The following is an 18,133-nucleotide window of genomic DNA, read 5'->3' on the forward strand; positions in this document are numbered from 1 at the left end:
GAAAAAAATCCTTAGGGGCAGGATTGTCAAATCTGGGTTGCAGATATCTGGACCACCACTAAATGCCAGCAGAGAATTGGGGGGTGGAGGTGGGGGGTGGAGATCTCTTTCCCAACACTTTCTGGCCATCACATTTTGCCAGCCCAGATCCAAAATGGTCCAAGAGGCTAAGGATGCCGTTGTTGTTAATTTTTTTTCGTCAGTTGAATCTTAGCAGTTTAATCTGATTTTCTCTCTCTTTTATTTTTCGATGGGGTGACGCCCAGAGTTGATTGAAAGACGAGGCAAGTTACATAAATATTTTAAATAAATAAAATAACTAATGAGATAAACTAGCCTGCAGGCTAAGACTCCCCAAATACAGGTAGTCCTCGACTTACGACAATCCATTAGTGGCCGTTCGAAATTACAACTGCACTGAAAAAAGGGACTTTTGACCGTTTTTCACACTTACGGCCATTGCAGCCATCCCCACGGTCACGTGATCAAAATTCAGACGCTTGTCAACTGACTCATATTTATGACGGCTGCAGTGTTCCATTTTATGACCTTCTAATAAGCAAAGTTAATGGGGAAACCAGATTCATCTAACAACCACGTTACTAACTGCAGTGATTCACTTAAGAACTGTGGTAAGAAAGGTCGTCAAGTGGAGCAAAACTCACTTAACGACTGTCTCACTTAGCAATGGACATTTTGGGCTCAGTTGCGGTCGTAAGTTGAGGACCATCTGTTTTGCATTGCAAAAATCCCAATTTTTCCATCAGTCTGAAATCCAGTCAACCGGCCTCTCACAAGGGTATTTACAGAGATCCTAGTTGGGGTTTTTTATTTGAACTAGGTTTAGGCCAGGAATTTTGCAAACAAAAGGGAAAAACCAACAAAAGGTATCTAGTTGAATATCAGATAAGTTGCAGGAAATCTCCAAGAAAAATGTACTTAAATTCTTTAAAACAGAGAGAGATTTTCAGGAATTTCCAGATAGTTTTGACTTTCAACATTGTGGCTCTGGAGCTTGAATATTTATTTAATTTAAGTTTTGCAATGGCCCCCACAAACCGAAAGGAATTATTTTTAGCCCCCTGTTGTTTCATCAGCAATTTTTATTCTAGATCAAAAATGCAGAGAAATATATTTATTTTCCTCTGTTTGCAAATGTTTCAGAATCTCTGGCCTTATCTTTTAGTAAGGCTTTAAGAGTCAACAAAAGATAAAACAGAATCAGAAAGAAGAATTAAGATAAGATCAGAAAAGGAACAAAGGAGAGCCGGGGGGGGGGGGGGGGGGGGGGGGGGGGGGGGGGGGGGGGGGGGGGGGGGAGAAACGAAGAACAAAATAGAAAAATAATCATTTATGACTTTTTTCGGCGCAGATATTGTGCAAATGTAAAGTACGTTAAGCCTCTTGCTTTAAAATTAAATATAATACGGAATATTTCTAGAATCATAAACAATCATCTAATTGTCAAATTCCACAAAGTTTTGTTTCTTCCAAGCAAAAAGTTGAAATTCCAGTTGTCAAGCCACAATTCTTATCCTAAGACCGAGATTAATTCCACTGAAAATAAGGGGGGGGAGGGAGGGAGGGCAGGCGGGGTTGGACTAGATGACCTCCAAGGTCCCTTCCAACTCTGTTATTCTGATTCTGAAAATATTTATAGTGGGCTGTAAAGCAAGGAAGTAAGATTTTCCTGGGAGTAAGAGGGGGTCTGAATTTTATCGCTAAGCAAACAAATCTTTGTTCTAGCTAGAAAGTAAGTTGTAATTCAGGTAGTCCTTGAATTATGACGCCAGCTGTTGCTCTAAACCAAAATTAGGGACCAGAATTTCCATTCTTAAACATGTTGAGCCACGCCCGATTTTACGAACGTTATGCCATGGTTGTTAAGCGAATCGCAGAAATTAAGCAAATCATGTGGTTGTTAAGCAAATCCAACTTCGACTTTTCTTGTCGGAAACTGGTTTGACATGAACGGTCCTCACACTTGCGACCGTCACAGCACACCCACGCTCACATGATCAGAGTTAACAGGAATGTATTTAACAACCATTGCAGCGTCTTTGGGTCACGTGATCACCCTTTACGACCTTCTCAGCCAACCAGCAAAACCAAGGAGGGGAGTTTGGATTCGCTTACCAACGGCCTTGGGACTCGCTTAACAACGGCGGAGATTCGATGAACAGCCGTGCCCGAGAAAAGGTTGTAAAATCGGGCACGAGTCATTTAACAACCGCCTGGCTTAGCAAGGGACATTCTAGTGTGGTAAGTTATGGTCGTTAAGTGGCTCAACTGTGGTCGTAAGGCGAGGACTGCCCGTGCTTGAGATAAATTGAAAGTCGGTAACTCTTTTCGCCTCTTGTACCTGTTTAGTTGGATTCGAGGATGCAGCAATTTTGCAGATTGAGCACAGTAGGAGGAGGGTCTATGCGTGTGTTTGTGTCTTTGTGTTAGACATCACAATTTGTCATTTTAGGTTTTTTTAAAGTGGCGATTAGTTTACGCAATGCCGCACCTCAACAACAGCCAGACTATGTTCTGAAACTGGAGACGGGCGAGAAACATAATGCGCTCGAAATAAATCATAAATAGAGCCTTCAAGGAAGACAGCAACCTGTGTGTGTGTGTGTGTGTGTGTGTGTGTGTGTGTGTGTGTGTGTATGTGCAGGAGTGTGTTGAAGGGTTGTGTTATCTTACACAATTCAGTGTGACTGTTCCAACCCTCCCCCGCCGCCATTTTGTCACGAAAGGGTTGGGAGAAAGAAAAAAGGTATAAAGATAAAAACAAGATTAACCAAATACAGGCGGTCCTCAACTTATGACAGTTCATTTAGTGACTGTTCAAAGTTACACCAGCACTGAAAAAATTGACTTATGACCGTTTTTCACCCTTACCGACCGTTGCAGCCTCCCCAGAGTCACGGGATCAAAATTCAGACCCTTGACAATTGACGTATTTATGACGGTCGCAGAAAAGGGGTCACAGGATCCCCTTTTCTGACCTTCTGACAAGCAAAGCCAGATTCACTTAGCAACGGTGTGTTTCACTTAACAACTGCAGGGATTCCCTCAACAACTATGGCAACAAAGGCTGTAAAATGGGGCAAGACTCCACTTGACAAATGTCTCACTCACTTGATTGTGGTCGTGAGTGGAGGACTATCTGTATAACTCAGGCCCTCTTGGTCAACTACAACACCCAGCAACCCCAGGTAAGGAAAGCGCAAAATGGAGGATGATGGGAGTTGTAGTTAAGCAACACTTGGTAGACGTGGGGCTGTCTATGTCTCTTAGATCTGTGTTTTTTAAGCTTGGCAATGTTAAGTGGTTTTGACACCATCTCCCAGGAATCCCCAACCGGCATGCTTTATGAGGGGAGGACTTCAACTCCCAGAATCCCCCAGCCAGCATGCTGGGAGTTGAAGTCCACACACCTTGAAGCTGCCACCATCAAACCCAGAAAATAGAAGGAAGGAAAACTAGAGAATTCTGACACAAATATTGAGGATCCAAAAGAGGAAACAAACAACCAGATTCAGATAAATGAACACTCATAAGGTATAATGATAATACTGGAAGTGAAAGAGACATTTTATAACGTAAGGTTTCAGAACAAGGAGAGCTGATGGAATGGATGATAAAGCCGTTTACAACTGTGGGGAACCAGAGAAGGAGGGAGGCGGTTTAACCGGGCTAGCTCTTCCAAAAATATTTTAACTGAATTGTTTCTTTTGTTCCAAATAATAGATATAAAAACAGAGGAATAATTATTTGATGATCCAAATGCATTGACTGGGAAAGCTAGTTGGCAAAGAAAGAAAGCTAGAGTAAGATTGAAGGAAGCAAAAGCTTTGATCTATTAGAGAGGATGCTAGACTATTGATTAGAGGTTTGAATATGGTTAAGAATAGATTGTTAGAAATAGAAATATTATTATAACTAGATAGTTATGATTTGTAATTAGAATATTATATCTTGGTATGAGAAGGGAAATAAGAATAGGTTATGAATTTTGAATAAGGGACTCTCTTTGTTGCCCAAATGTAACTTGTTTTGAAATGATAAATGATTGGGATGCTTTGAATACGGAGGGGAAACTAAAATTGAAAAAAAGCAAAAATATGGATTAAAAAATGGATTAAAAAATATGGACAGGGATTAAATAAGTGGAAATTGAATGCAAATGCAATTAAGATATGCTTTGGATAGGAAAGATATTTTAAACTGATATTATTGATATTATTAGAAAAATGTAACCAATGTTGATGTGCACTTGTATGTTTACTAACAGTAATAAGAATTGTTTTTGCCTAACGTGGAACAATTGTTATTACCAGGAGAAGATGTAACATTGGACTTAGTTGGAAAAACTTACATGTATCACCAAATTACTAATGGACTCTGTCATCACGTTGTCTATTGAGCACTTACTTGTGAAAATAGAAAATTAATGAAACATTTATATATAAAAAAAGAAAAAAGACCCCCAGGATGGTTAAATTTAGTTTTCAAATTAGCTGCATCACAAGACCTGCAATTAACAAAAGTCAAAGTTGGCTATGAATCACCAACTTCCTCTTTCCCACAAGCCTCTGGGTCTGTCATGGCCACTTAAGCCCATTCCCAGAATTCCCTATGCCTTCCTCCTCGTTTCTTTCGTCACTTTTGTGTCTCTGTAGGCGACCACTGAAACGCCAAAAAAGAAACCGGATCCCGTCACGTCGGAAACCGTGGTGATCTGGGGTTTGCGGCTTTGGCAAGTGGTTGGAATTTTTGCCATTTTTGTGCTGAGTGTTAGTAAGTGCTATTTCTTCTTCTTTTTTTTTTTTATTTCCATCCTCTTGAATGCCAGTTTTATGGGCAAGGAGGTCAAAAAAGTCAAACGGAGGCAGAGAATTAGAATAGAATAGAATAGAATAGAATAGAATAGAACATAGAACATAGAACATAGAATATAGACCAGTGATGATGAACCTTTTAGAGACCGAGTGCCCAAACTGCAACCCAAAACCCACGTATGCATCGTTGGGTGCCGGGTGGGTGTGGCCCATTGGATGGGCGTGGCTGTGGTGGTAAGGGCAGACTGGGTGGGACTAAAAAGTTCAGTCAATCAATTCCAACTTTGCAGGATCTTTTTTTCCCCCCCGCAAGCAGTTGAAATTGACTGATTGATTGAATCTTTTTTTTTTTTTTTTGCACACGGCGGTGGAGGCCTAAAGCGAAAAGGTTTTATAAAACCCAGCTGAAGGCCTAGGACTGGGGTGACAGCATGGGTGCCCACAGAGAGGGCTCTGAGTGCCGCCTCTGGCACCCGTGCCATAGGTTTGCCACCACTGTTCTATTCTATATTCTATTGTCTATATCAGTGGTGGCGAACCTATGGTACGGGTGCCAGAGGCGGCACTCGGAGCCCTCTCTGTGGGCACACATGCCACTGCCCCAGCCTTGCCTCCCCCCGTGACCTCCTTCTCTCCAGCAGCCCCCCTGAAGGAGAGTCGCCCCCGAGCGTGGCCCACATGGAGCAGCGCAGCCAAGGACATGGCAGCCAGGCAGCGTAGACAAGACTCTGCCCTCACGCCCCATGATGAGTTGATGCTGCAGGATACGGGCAGAGGGTGTGGCCGCCATAGCGCTGCTGGGCTGCCTGGGTGATCTGTGGCGGGCCCTGGAGGTGGTGAGTGGTCCTGTGGGCGGGCGGAGCAGTGGATGGGGGGGGCAGAGCGGGGGCAGAGCAGGGAGGTGGAGCAGGGGCAGGGCCAGTTTTTGGGCACTCGGTCTCTAAAAGGTTCGCCATCACTGATATAGAATATAGGATAGGATAGGATAGGATAGGATAGGAGAGGATAGGATAGGATAGGATAGGATAGGATAGAATAGAAAAGAAAAGAAAAGAAAAGAAAAGAAAAGAAGAAAAGAAAAGAAAAGAAAATAAGAATAGAATAGAATAGAATAGAATAGAATAGAATAGAATATAGAATATAGAATAGAATAGAATATAGAATAGTATAAAATAGAATATAGAATATAGTATAGAATAGAAAATAAGAATAGAATAGAATATAGACTAGACTAGAATAGAATAGAATAGACTAGAATAGAAAAGAAAATGGAATAGAATAGAGTCTTTTCTTTAAAAACCTCCAGCTATGAAGCACCAACAACTTCTAGTGGTAAGATGTTCCACTGGTTAATTGTCCTCCCTGTTAGGAACTTTCTCCTTAATTCCAGGTTGTTCCTCTCTTTGGTCAGTTTCCAGCCATTGTTTCTTGCCATCTTAACTTTTTTTGACCACTCTCCTGTGGACATCCTTGTTGGACAGTATTAAAAAAACAAGCTTTGGTCTCCTCCAATACAATGTGCAGGTAGTCCTCACCTTATAACCATCTGTTTAGTGACCATTCAAAGTCACAACGGCACTGTAAAAAGTGATTTATGACTGTTTTCACACTTACAACCATAGTATTGTCCTCATGGTCACATGATCAATATTCAGACGGTTGGACATTGATTAATGACACTTGCAGTGTCCCAAGGTAATGTGATCACATTGTGTTACCATGATGATGCTGCGACATTCACAAGTGCGAGGACCACTCATGTCACTTTACTGTTGTAACTTTCAAGGGTCACTAAATTTGAAGATTTGAGGCCCAATCTGAAAAGGATGCTAAGAGGTCTGGACAATGACCAAATAAATATTTGATTTATTGATTGATATTGATTGATTGATTGCTAAGGTCCTGGAAAGCCAGTTGCGATCACAACTGAGCCCAAAATTTATGTTGCTAAATGAGACAGTTGCTAAGTGAATTTTGCCCCATTTGACGACCTTTCTTTCCACGGTTGTTAAGTGAATCACTGCAGTTGTTAAATTAGTAACATGGTTATTAAGTGAATCTGGTTTTCCCCATGAACTTGACTGGAAGGTTGGAAAAGGGGATCACGTGACCCCGGGACGCCATGATCATCATAAATTTGAGTCAGTTTCCAAGTATCTGAATTTTGATCAGGATGCTGCAACAGTCGTAAGGGTGAAAAATGCTCCTAAGTCACTTTTTCCACTGCCATTGTAACTTTGAACGGTCGTTAAATGAACTGTCGTAAGTTGAGGACCAGCTGTGAAGAAGACAGTGAAGATGGTGAGAGTCCTACAGGTTCTTACGAACGAGGAACGGGATAGGCTCAACCTTAGAAGAGAAAGCTAAGAGGAGACATCAGAGCACCTTCCAACTCGTGAAGAGACGTCTCTATGATGTCCAACAGCGAGAGAAGACCCAATCATGGAAGGTTGGCAGATGGACATCCTCAAGAAGACTCCCAATAAGGAGGGATTTCTCGATGTTTTGTTTGTTTTCTGGAGTCTTGAGGTTCATCTCTACCTGAGATGGTCAAGTCTTCCACCCTGGGCAGAATTGGACCAGAAGAGCTGGACTCCAGATCTTGGCATTCAATGTTTGTAGATCCTGGACTAGCCTATAAGACACCCGCAATATACAGATTGCAACAGTGCCCCTTCAAAGTTACAACAGCACCAAAAAAGTGACCAATGATCATTTTTCACACTTACAACCGTTGCAACCATCCCACGATAATGTAATCAAAATTCAGGTGCTTGGCAACTGACTCATACTGACGGTTGTAGTGTCGCAGGATCCTGTGTTTGGCTTTTGCTACTTTCTGACGAACAAGGTCAATGGTGAAACCAGATTCACTTAACAGCCATGTTACTAACTTAACAACTGTAGGGCTTTGCTTAACGGCGAGGGGAAAGGTCATACAACAGGGCAAAATTCACTTAACTGAGGCCTCACTGAGCAACAGAAATGTGGGGTTGGTCATAACTTGAGGACAACCTGTACATTCTGGTTGCCAAGTGTCTGGTTACTAATCACACAACTGCAAGAATGCTGCAACAATTATAAGTCTGAAAAACGGTCATAAGACAGGTTTTTCAATGCCATTGTAACTTGGAAATGTTGCTAAACAAAAACAGTTGTAAGTCAAGGACCGTCCTGCTGTGCAAAGCCAATTACAACCCCCCCCCCATAGCTCTTCAGGTTGAACTGCTGCCTGGAGTAGAGAATCTGGATGGTTTTTTTTTAGAGCCGTAAATTATGGCAGCACGGTTGACAGGATTCGAACTCGCTCCTATCCCCGGGAATTAAGCAAACGGCAACTGTTCCACCGCACGCCCCATTGATTCCACCTGGTGTGGGCCGTTCTCCAGGTCTGCAGCCTGCCTGCTGGCACTGGAAGAGAAATGCTAGAAGAAAATGTTCCCAGACAGAGCAGGAAATATTTGCACCATTAAATAAGCATCATCGCGGGAAACGAGGCCAGGTTTTTCCCGCGGTTGACAGTGAAAACAGACCCACCGAAAAAGCTGCCAGGAAGAGAAAACAAGCTTTTTAAGGAGTGGTTTTTTGGGGGGTTGGTTTTTTTTTTTTTTTTTTTGAGGCAGATTTAATTTCACGAGCATCGCGCAGGGAATGCGCGCCGAGCATGCCGGATGCTGAAGTTACTCAAAACGTTTTGACCTTGCCAGTTGGCGCGTTAACGGTCTTGCTTCCCCGTCCTATTTGACTTTCCCAGCAGATCTTTTTAAGCCACAGATCAAAAGGACTTGTGACCTGAAGAGTTTCTTTGGAGAACTGGAGCCAAAGGCTGGCTGCGGATTTTTAATCGAGGTTCCCCAGACAGAAGGGGGGGGGGTCCTCGAATTAACACCGTTCATTTAGCAGCTATGCAAAGTTACAGCAATGCTGAAAAAAGGGGCTTTTTAATTTAATTTAATTTCGCTTGATTTTATCACTGTCAAGTGAATCTGGGCCAGCTACACTAAGGTGAATCACACTATACAAATAATCCTCAATTTACAATCTTTCTTTTTCTTTTTCTCTTTCTCTTTTCTTTCTTTGCTTCCTTCTTCTCCTTTCCTTTCCTTTTCTCTCTTCCTCCTTCCTCCATTTCTCTTTTTTTCTTTGCTTCTTTTGTTTTCTTTTTCTTTCTTTCTTTCCTCCCTTCTTTCTTCTTCCCTTTCCTTTTTCCCTCTTCCTCCTTCCTCCATTTCTTTCTCTTTCTTTCTTCCTTTTTCTTTTTTCTTTCTCCTCTTTTCCTTGCTCTTCCTCCTTACTTTTTTCTTCCTTCCTTTTTCTTTCTTTTCCTTTTTTTCCTTTCTTCCTTCCTCTCTATTTTTTTCTTCCTTCCTTTCTTCCTTCCTTCCTTTTTCTTTTTTTCCTTTCTTTTCCTTTTTTTCTCTCTTCCTTCCTCCCTACTTTTTTCTCCTTCCTTCCTTCCTTCCTTCCTTCCTTCCTTCCTTCCTTCCTTCCTTCCTTCCTTCCTTCTTTCTTTCTTTCTTTCTTTCTTTCTTTCTTTCTTTCTTTCTTTCTTTCTTTCTTTCCTTCCTTCCTTCCTTCCTTTCTTTCTCTTTCTCTCTCCTCTCCTCTCTTCCCCGTCTCTATTTCTTCTTTCCTCTCTTCTCTTCTTCCTCTTTTCCTCTCCCTCTCCTTCCTTTCATTTTTATTTTCACTTTCTTCTCCATTCCACACCCTCATTTTTTTCCTTGCTTTCCACCCTTCATTTGTGTGTTTTAAAATTTAACCTGGGCACTGCAGGTTTCTGGCTTCAGCCAGGAGGATGAGCAGCGGTCTTTCCTTTGGGGGAGCCCCAAATCTGGGGGTCCATCCTCCCGTGGGGGGGGAAGGGCTCTCCTGGCTCCTGAGCCACCCCCTCCTTTCTTTCCCTCCCTCCCTCCCTTTTTTTCAGTCATCACCCTCTGCTGCATCTTCAAATGCCGCATCCCGAGGACCAAGAAGGAGATCGAAGCGCGCTACGCCAAGAGGCAGGCAGCAAAGATGTACGCGGACAAGCTGGACACCGTCCCCCCCCTCAATGAGCTGACCGAGATTCCAGGAGGTGAGGGGGACCCCGTTTTTCCTCTGCCCAGGGTTGGGGAGGAGGGCAGAAATTGGGGCATCAGGTCGAGGGAGTCCTCCACTTACGACCACAGTGGGGAGCGGAATTTTTATTGCTATGCAAGCGAATAAGTTTGGTTGTTAAGTGAATGCAGCTGGGCCCATTGACTTGACTTGTCAGAAGGGCAGCGATTCGTTTAACAACCCCAGCATAAAGGTTGTCAAATCAGGTGGGACTTGCTTAACAACCGTCTTGCTTAGCAATGGACATTCTGGTCCCCACTGTGGACGTAAGTTGGGGACGACCTGTACAGAAAGGAACTGCAGCCAGCTGTGTCCCTCCCCCCCACCCCCATTAGAAGGCTGAGGGACAGACCCACCACGGGCAATGACCGCCAGACTCTGGGCTGCAGCCACAGGCGTGGCAGGACTGTCCACTCTGATCACCAGTTCATTGGCTCAAGTAAAGGACCTTCTATGCACTCTTGACAGTTTTCCTTCTTTCCTTCCTTCTTTCCTTCCTTCCTTCCTCCCATTTCCCCCTCGTTCTCTTTCCTTCTTTCCTCCTCTCCTTTTTTCTCCCTTGCTCTCTCCTTCCTTCCTTCCTCCCATTTCCTCCTCCTCCCATTCTTTTCTTCTTTTCTTCCTTCCTTCTCTCCCTCATTGCTTTCTCCCTCCCTCCCATTTCATCTTTCTCCTTCCTTCCTTCCTCCCCTCCATTTTTCTCCTTTCTCCTTTCTTCTCTCCCTCCTTTCTTCCTCCCTCCCTCCCATTTCCTTCTCCCCTCCTTCCTTCCTTCCCTTCCTCCCTGCTTCCTTCCTCTCCTTCTCTCCCCCATTCCTTCCTCCCATTTCCTCCTCCCCTTGTTCTCCTTCCTTCCTTCCTTCCTTCCTTCCTTCCTTCCTTCCTTCCTTCCTTCCTTCCTTCCCTTCCTCCCTGCTTCCTTCCTCTCCTTCTCTCCCCCATTCCTTCCTCCCATTTCCTCCTCCCCTTGTTNCTTCCTTCCTTCCTCCTCTCCTTTTTTCTCCCTTGCTCTCCCCTCCCTCCCTCCCTCCCTCCCTCCCTCTTCTTTCTTTCCTTCCTTCCTTCCTTCCTTCCTTCCTTCCTTCCTTCCTTCCTTCCTTCTTTCCTTTCTTTTTCTTTCGTTCTCTCTCTCCTTCCTTCCTTCCTTCCTTCCTTATCCCTCCCTCCCTTCCATTTCCTCCTCCCCTCGTTCTTCTTCCTCCCTCCCTCCCTCCCTCCTTTCCTGTCCTTCATTCCCCTGCTTCTCTGCCTCTTGCAGGCTCCACGGAAAGCCTCCAGACTCTTTCGGGTCAGCTCGAAGCGCGCCCGCTCGCCTCCCTGCCGGCCGTCCAGGAAGAAGAGGAAGTCGCGGGGGAAGCCCACTAGGGGGCGCCCGCCGCCCGCTTTCCCTCCCCTTCAACGTTCTTCTCCTCCTCCGGCGATCCTGCCTCTGTCCTGTCTTTTTTCCTCCTCCGGCCTCGTCGCTCCTCTTCTGGCTTTCTCCTTCGCTCCGAAAGCAACTTCTTGCCATCGTAGCCCTCTTCTTACACCCACAATTGAGCCCCAGATTTCCGTTGATAAGCAAGACGGTTGTTAAGTGAGTTTTGCCCCGTTTTACGACCGCAGTTGTTAAGTGAATCCCTGTAGTTGTTAAGTGAATCCGGCTTCCCCATTGAATTTACTGGTCACAAAATGGGAATCACGTGACCCCGGGACACTGCAGCCGTCATAAATATGAGTCAGTTGCCAAGCATCTGAATGTTGATCACGTGACCCGGGGGATGGCTGCAATGGTCATTAAGTGTGAAAAACAGTCGTAAGTCACATTTTTCAGTGCCATTGTAACTTCAAAAGGTCACTAAGCAAATTTTTGTAAGTCGAGGACTACCTGTAAACAACAAGTTTCTCAACCTCAGCAAATGGTCGTAAGTAGAGGACGGCCTGCATCGCTCCTGCAGCTTTGGGGGGGGAATCCCAAAAAATCAGATTTCAACCAGATCCTCCTTGCCTGGTCTCGCAAAGAAAGCAGAAATCTGCAGCATGTAGTCAAAAAATTCAAGATAGTGGCCAATTTCTCATTTAAAAAAAATAATAATTGTGCAATTATATAATGGATGGCCACCATTTTAACTTTTTTGACCACCCGTGAGTGATATGCACATCGGCTGCTTCCTTCTGGATGACTCCTGCCTAGACTCCCATAATCCTTTGCGGTGCATCCTGTTTGCATAAATAATTCTGCTTATTTGCATAAATCTGCAAATATGCCCACCCAGAATCCCCTCACCGGATCAACCAGTGAAGCTGAAGATCATAGGGGATAAAAAAAAAATCCCCCCCAAAAATGTTGGTTTGTTTATTTTTAATTGTGATCTGTTTGCTACAAAATTAAAGTCCTTCAGGGAAAATTAGGGTGGGATCAAAAATGCAATAAACATTGAAAAAAAGGCCGAATTTCAACCAGGTTTAATCAAAAAAGTGCTTGTTTTTTGTAAAGGTTTGATCATCACCGAAGCAGAAAGATGTAGGTGTGTGAAGGCTCGGGTGCAAAACTGATCAATGTTGGTTTGTGTTGGAATCCCAGTTAACAGATGGAGAGAAAAAAGAGGAATAGATTAATAGGACAGAGGGAATTAAAAATTTTGGGTTTTTTAAATCCGCCAATTGGTTTGAGAGAGACGGAAACTCGAAGAAAACCAAAATTGAGAGTTGAGTTGAGCTACTAGATTTCCAAGATCCCTCCTGAGACCAGGATTTCTTTAGATCCTGAAATTAAATTAAATATGGATGGTTTGCTTAATTAGCAAATTAAAGGAAGCCAGAGCGGTATAGGATGCTAAGAATAGCAAGGATGCAAACTTTAGTTTCTACCAGTTAAATCAGAATTTACAACTGCACTGAAAAAAGACTTACGACTGTGTTTCATACTTACGACCGTTGCGACATCCCCACGGCCTTAGGATCAAAATTCAAACTCTTGGCAACTGACTCATATGTACGACGGTCGCAGAGTCCCGGGATCACATGATCCCCTTTTGTGAACTTTTGACAAGCAAAGTCAATGGGGAAGCCAGATTCTCTTAATAACCGTGTGATTAACTTAGCAACTGCAGTGATTCACTTAGTGACTGTGGCAAGGATGGTCGTAAAATGGGGCAAAACTCACTTAACAACTGTCTTGCTTAGCAATGGGTTCATTTGTGTTCATACTTCGAGGACTCTGTAGAAAGGCTGAATCTGCAAAGACAGGAAAAACAAATGAATATTAAAAGGATGCAGGAAATGGGAGAACGGGAGAGGAGGTCAAAAAAGTCAAGATGGCGTCCACAGCCAAGCAGTCCAGAGACTGCAACCTGGCGGCTTTTTGCTCCTTAGAAAAAGCATTTATAGGTAGTCCCTGAGTTATGACGACCGTCATTGACGTCCACACTTATGTTTGTAAATCATGATAGTGGTGACTGGAAACATTTTACTATCTTTTTTACGGCGGTCATTAAGTGAAACTCATCGTTTCCTATGGGGCAGCTTTACTTGAAGCCAGAAATAGACACCAGTATGGGGTGCTTGGTAACCGGCTCAGTTTTACGGCCAATGTACAATGAACCACATTTTTTATTAATTGTTATTTCTTTTTTCATTTTTTATTTTCATTCTTTATTCTTTATTTTTCCCTTTTGGATGGTTTCCAGGAAAAAACGCCCATAGGAATGCCTTGCTTCATTTAACAACCACCGTATTCGCTTAAAGGCCACTGGCAAAAATATCTTAAAATTCAGTTTGGTTGATCACAGGGTGCCTTGACTTATGACCGTCGTGACTTAACATGGAGATTCCAGACTCCAATACGGTTGTAAGTCAAGGACTATTGGACCACCCCAGGCCTCCAGGTTGTTAGAAAACCACTTTGCTCAGCCAGTTAGTTCTGAATTTGGATCAGAGCCAGCATCCCCATCCTGGGTTCAGCTAGAAAAAAATACGCATTATTTATTATTAATTTATTACAGCGTTAATATTTAATAAAATAATATTTAATGAACAAACGGATATTGCTTATTAAACACCAGCGACTAGCAAAACTGCCAATTGGCACAAAAAGGGGATAGCAGGCAGAGAGAAAAGGAAGAGAGCGCGAGAAATAGAAAAGGGAAGAATTGGTAAGAATTTGCATTATTTCCACTACAGACAATCCTTGACTTACGACTATTTGTTTAGTGACCGCTCAAAGTTACAACAGCACTCAAAAAAGTAACTTATGATGGTTTTTCACACTTACGACCGTTGCATCTTCCCCGTGGTTACGTGATCAGAATTCAGACGCTTTGCAACTGACTCGCATTTATGACGGTGTTGTAAGGGTCCCAAGGTCACGTGATCCCCTTTTGCGAACTTCTGGCAGGAAAGTCAGGGGGGGGAAGCCTGATTCACTTAACAACCGTGACTAAGTTAACAACGGCAGTGATTCGCTTGCCCAGTATGGCGAGAAATGTTGTAAAATGGAGCAAAATTCACTTAACAGCAACCGAAATTTTAGGAAGCAGCGTGGAGTCATCATAACTGAAATGGCACGGGCTCCTTGGCGAGAAATAAGTAGGACACATGGTGGTCCTTGACTTACGACTGGAATTGAACCTGGAATAAGTCATTGCTGTCGTAAATCAAGGCATCTTGTGACCTGATTTGAAGTTTTTTAGGACGGTTCTTAAGTGAGCACGGCGGTCATTAAGCGAAGCTATTTTCCCCAATGGGACTTTTTTTTTGTCAAAACCCATCGAAAAACATTGCAAATCGCAGTTGTGTGATTGTGGGATGCTGCAAACGACCGTAAAAGGGAAGTCGGTTGCTAAGCGCCCAAAGACACAAATCACAAAGCTCTGTGTGTGATTGTGTTTGTGTGTGTGTGTGTCTGTAAGTGTGTGTGCGTGTGTGCATGCGCGGCTATCCTAACTCCAAAAGAAATAGGTCACAAGTCTGTCAGAGGAGGGCCATCGTAACGTGAAACGGTTGCTAAGCCACCGGTCGTAAAGCGAGGACTATCTAGAAAGAGGTTTATAACAAACCTGGGTTTGGTACAGCCCAGGTAATCCTTTGTCACAGATATTTATTGATTTTACTTTATTTACTTATTGCGTTTTTAGACCACCCATTTGCCCTTCGGAGGGTTCCTGCAATGAGCAGGGGGTTGGACTAGATGATCTCGAAGGATGTTTCCAATTCGAGGATTAGAAATTAAAATTCCTCTGCTATGGGACCCTGGTCATTAAAAGCTCCTTCCAAACTCTGGAGGGGTTTGAAAGAGGAGTTCGAATGGCCTTGAGGATGGCAAAACTAGTGTTCCTGCCTGTCGTGGAAGGGTGAACTAGATGATCTTTGGGAGTCCCTCCCAATTCAGGCAATTCTCTGGTTTTCTGGCTCTCTTGTTATGGGATGGCTCTTTGGTTCAGTCTTTCTCTCAGATTTATAAGTCTGCCTCGCGGGTGGCAGGAAACAAGCTGTTTTTGGTTGCTGTAGCCAACGAATCTTGGTTTGGGTCCAACAAGAAGCGACGTGGCGTCCCAGTCAAACATCTGGCCAGCTTGTAATTAAAAGACAAAAAACAGCTTCAGGTGATGACACACGAAAAAGCCAGATTTCTTATAGAACACGTCCTGGAGGCAGGCAGCAGGTTTTCAGAGACTTTTGCAAAAGTGTGTGTGTGTGTGTGTTTGTGAGAGGGAAGGTTTAACCCACCCACCCACTGCCTTTCTGCTTCCATGCTGGGTCCCCCAATTTTTAGGTGAACCCCTAAAAGAAACATATGTACCTTAAAATGTTCAGTGAAATTTTGGGACAATTGTTTTTCACCCTTCTGCACCTCTGTTTTCCAGCCTTTCAATTGGTTCTCAAAAGTTGGCAACTTTAAGATGTGTGGACTTCAAGTCCCAGAATTCCACAGCCAGCATCGTGGCTGCAGAATTCTGGGAGTTGAAGTCCATCCCTCTTAAAGCATGCCGGCTGGGGGATTCTGGGAGTTAAAGCCCTCCCCTCTTAAAGCATGGCTGGCTGGGGAATTTTGGGAGTTAATATCCACCCCCCTTAAAGTTTGTTGACTAGGGGATTCTGGGAGTTGAAGTCCACTTATTTTAAAAGCGTGCCAGCTAGGGGATTCTGGGAGTCGAAGTCCTCCCCTCTTAAAGCATGGCTGGCTGGGGGATTCTGGGAGTTGAAGTCCTCCCCTCTTAAAGCATGATGGCTGGGGGATTCTGGGAATTGAAACCCACCACTTAGCAAGCTAAAAAAACCACTGTAGTATAGAATTAAAACACGGTGAGTTTATAAAAGAAAAACACTGCTATAAAATCCACATCTGTAAGAGCCATCGGGTTAACCAAAAATGAAAGTTTAATCAAGGGTTGAATAAAATAAAGTGTTAATTAAACTTTCAGGCAGATGAAATAAATTTTCTGTACTTTTTCTTTTTCGCTGATCGATATCCAGCAAGCAGAACGAAAGAGCGAAGTTTTTGTACAAGTTCTTTTATCTAGAATCCATCTTGGTGCCTCAAATTATGACTTATGACCAAGTTTCACACTTACAACCATGGAAGTATCCCAGCAGTCACAGGATCAAAATATGGGCGCTTGGCAACTGATTCACATTTATGACGGTCCCAGTGTCCCGGGATCACGAGATCCCATTTTGTGACCTTCTGATAAGCAAAGCCAGTGGGGGGGGGAGCTGGACTTATTTAACAACTATCGCTTATCAACTGTTGCAAAAATAGCTCATAAAATCAGGCGTAACTCACTTAACAATGTGTTGCTAAGCGAGGGAAATTCTAGTCCCGATTACCGTCGTAAGTCGAGGACTGCCTATATGACACTTATACAGTAATTACACTTATACAGTAATCAGAACAAACATTACAAATGAAGCTGATATATAACTATCGATTAAATTTATCCACACGGAAGCATTTTTCATTTTTAATAGTCTCTATTTAATGTAGGGATGACATTTGCACAGCTGTGGGGTAATCTATTAGAATAAACTTTATGAGTATAAATAAAACATAGTTATTGGCTAATTATATCTTCGCTCCCTATAGTGAGGTTAATTTTTCTGCAAACAGAGTTTCTTGCACTTTTCAATGGCAAATGAATCTGATCTTCAGAAAACATTTTTAAAGAGAGTTTTGCAACACCAAACTTAACCGCTGGCTAATAAGAATTAAGTGATTTTTTTCCCCACCTGGTTCAAATTATAGGCAATACATACAGGGAGTCCTCGACTTACGATTATAATTGCGCCCAAAACCGCTCTGCTGCTAAGTGAGACAGTTGTTCAGTGAGTTTTGCCCCATTTTATGACCTTTCTTGTCAGGTTGTTAAGTGAATCCCTGCAGTTGTTAAGTGAGTAACATGGTTGTTAAGTGAATCTGGCTTCCCCATTGAATTTGCCCATCAGAAGGTCACAAAAGGGGATCACATGACCCCAGGGACGCTGAGACCGTCATAAATATGAGTCAGTTGCCAAGCGTCTGAATTTTGATTATGTAATGATGGGAGTGGTGCAACAGTCATAAGTGTGAAAAAAGGTCATAAGTCACTTTTTTTCAGTCCCATTGCAACTTTGGTCACTAAACAAACTGCTATAAGTCGAGGACTACCTGCATTTATATTATTATTTTAGTCTATTCATTTTCTGTAACCGCCCAATTTAACCAAATGACTTGTGAACTTTTTGTGCAAATAAAAACAAAACAAAACTGGGGAAACATTGAACATAAACTGTGGAACTGGGTGGTTTTCTTGCAGATGTTTCATGACCCCACTAGGTAACATCATCAGTGCTAGAAGGGAGGAGGAGGAGGAATAGGAAGAGGGGGAGGGGGAGGAGGAGGAGGAGAAGGAGGAGGAGGAAGGAAGGGCTGTGAGATCCCTGGTGTTCTCTGAGCCTGGGGGTTTCCTTGCAGACGTTTCATGACCCCGCTAGGTAACATCATCAGTGCTAGAAGGAAGGGGAGTTTGTGAGGAGGACGGGGAGGAGGAGGAGGAGGAAGGAAGGAAGGAAGGAAGGAAGGAAGGAAGGAAGGAAGGAAGAGCTGTGGAGGTCTCTGAGCTTGGTGGTTTTCTTGCAGACGTTTCATGACCCAGCTAAGGAACATCATCAGTGCTAGAAGGAAGGGGAGTTTGTGAGGAGGAGGAGGAGGAGGAGGAGGAGGAGGAGGAGGAGGAGGAGGA

The 18,133-nt window shown here is 43.5% G+C and overlaps 1 protein-coding gene across 1 annotated transcript in view; it reads left to right on the forward strand.

The window, feature by feature from the left end:
- The first annotated feature begins 3,119 nt into the window (after positions 1-3,119).
- Positions 3,120-18,133, forward strand: part of TMIE (transmembrane inner ear) — a 20,517-nt gene continuing 5,503 nt past the window's right edge. The window contains exons 1-3 of the mRNA XM_015814286.1: positions 3,120-3,209; positions 4,677-4,794; positions 9,763-9,912. Of these exons, the coding sequence (XP_015669772.1) occupies positions 3,120-3,209; positions 4,677-4,794; positions 9,763-9,912 (358 nt within the window). The remainder of the gene's footprint in view (positions 3,210-4,676; positions 4,795-9,762; positions 9,913-18,133) is intronic.

The sequence above is a fragment of the Protobothrops mucrosquamatus genome, unplaced genomic scaffold, assembly GCF_001527695.2.
Source record: "Protobothrops mucrosquamatus isolate PMUCROS unplaced genomic scaffold, P.Mucros_1.0 scaffold235, whole genome shotgun sequence".
Taxonomy (NCBI): Eukaryota; Metazoa; Chordata; class Lepidosauria; order Squamata; family Viperidae; genus Protobothrops; species Protobothrops mucrosquamatus.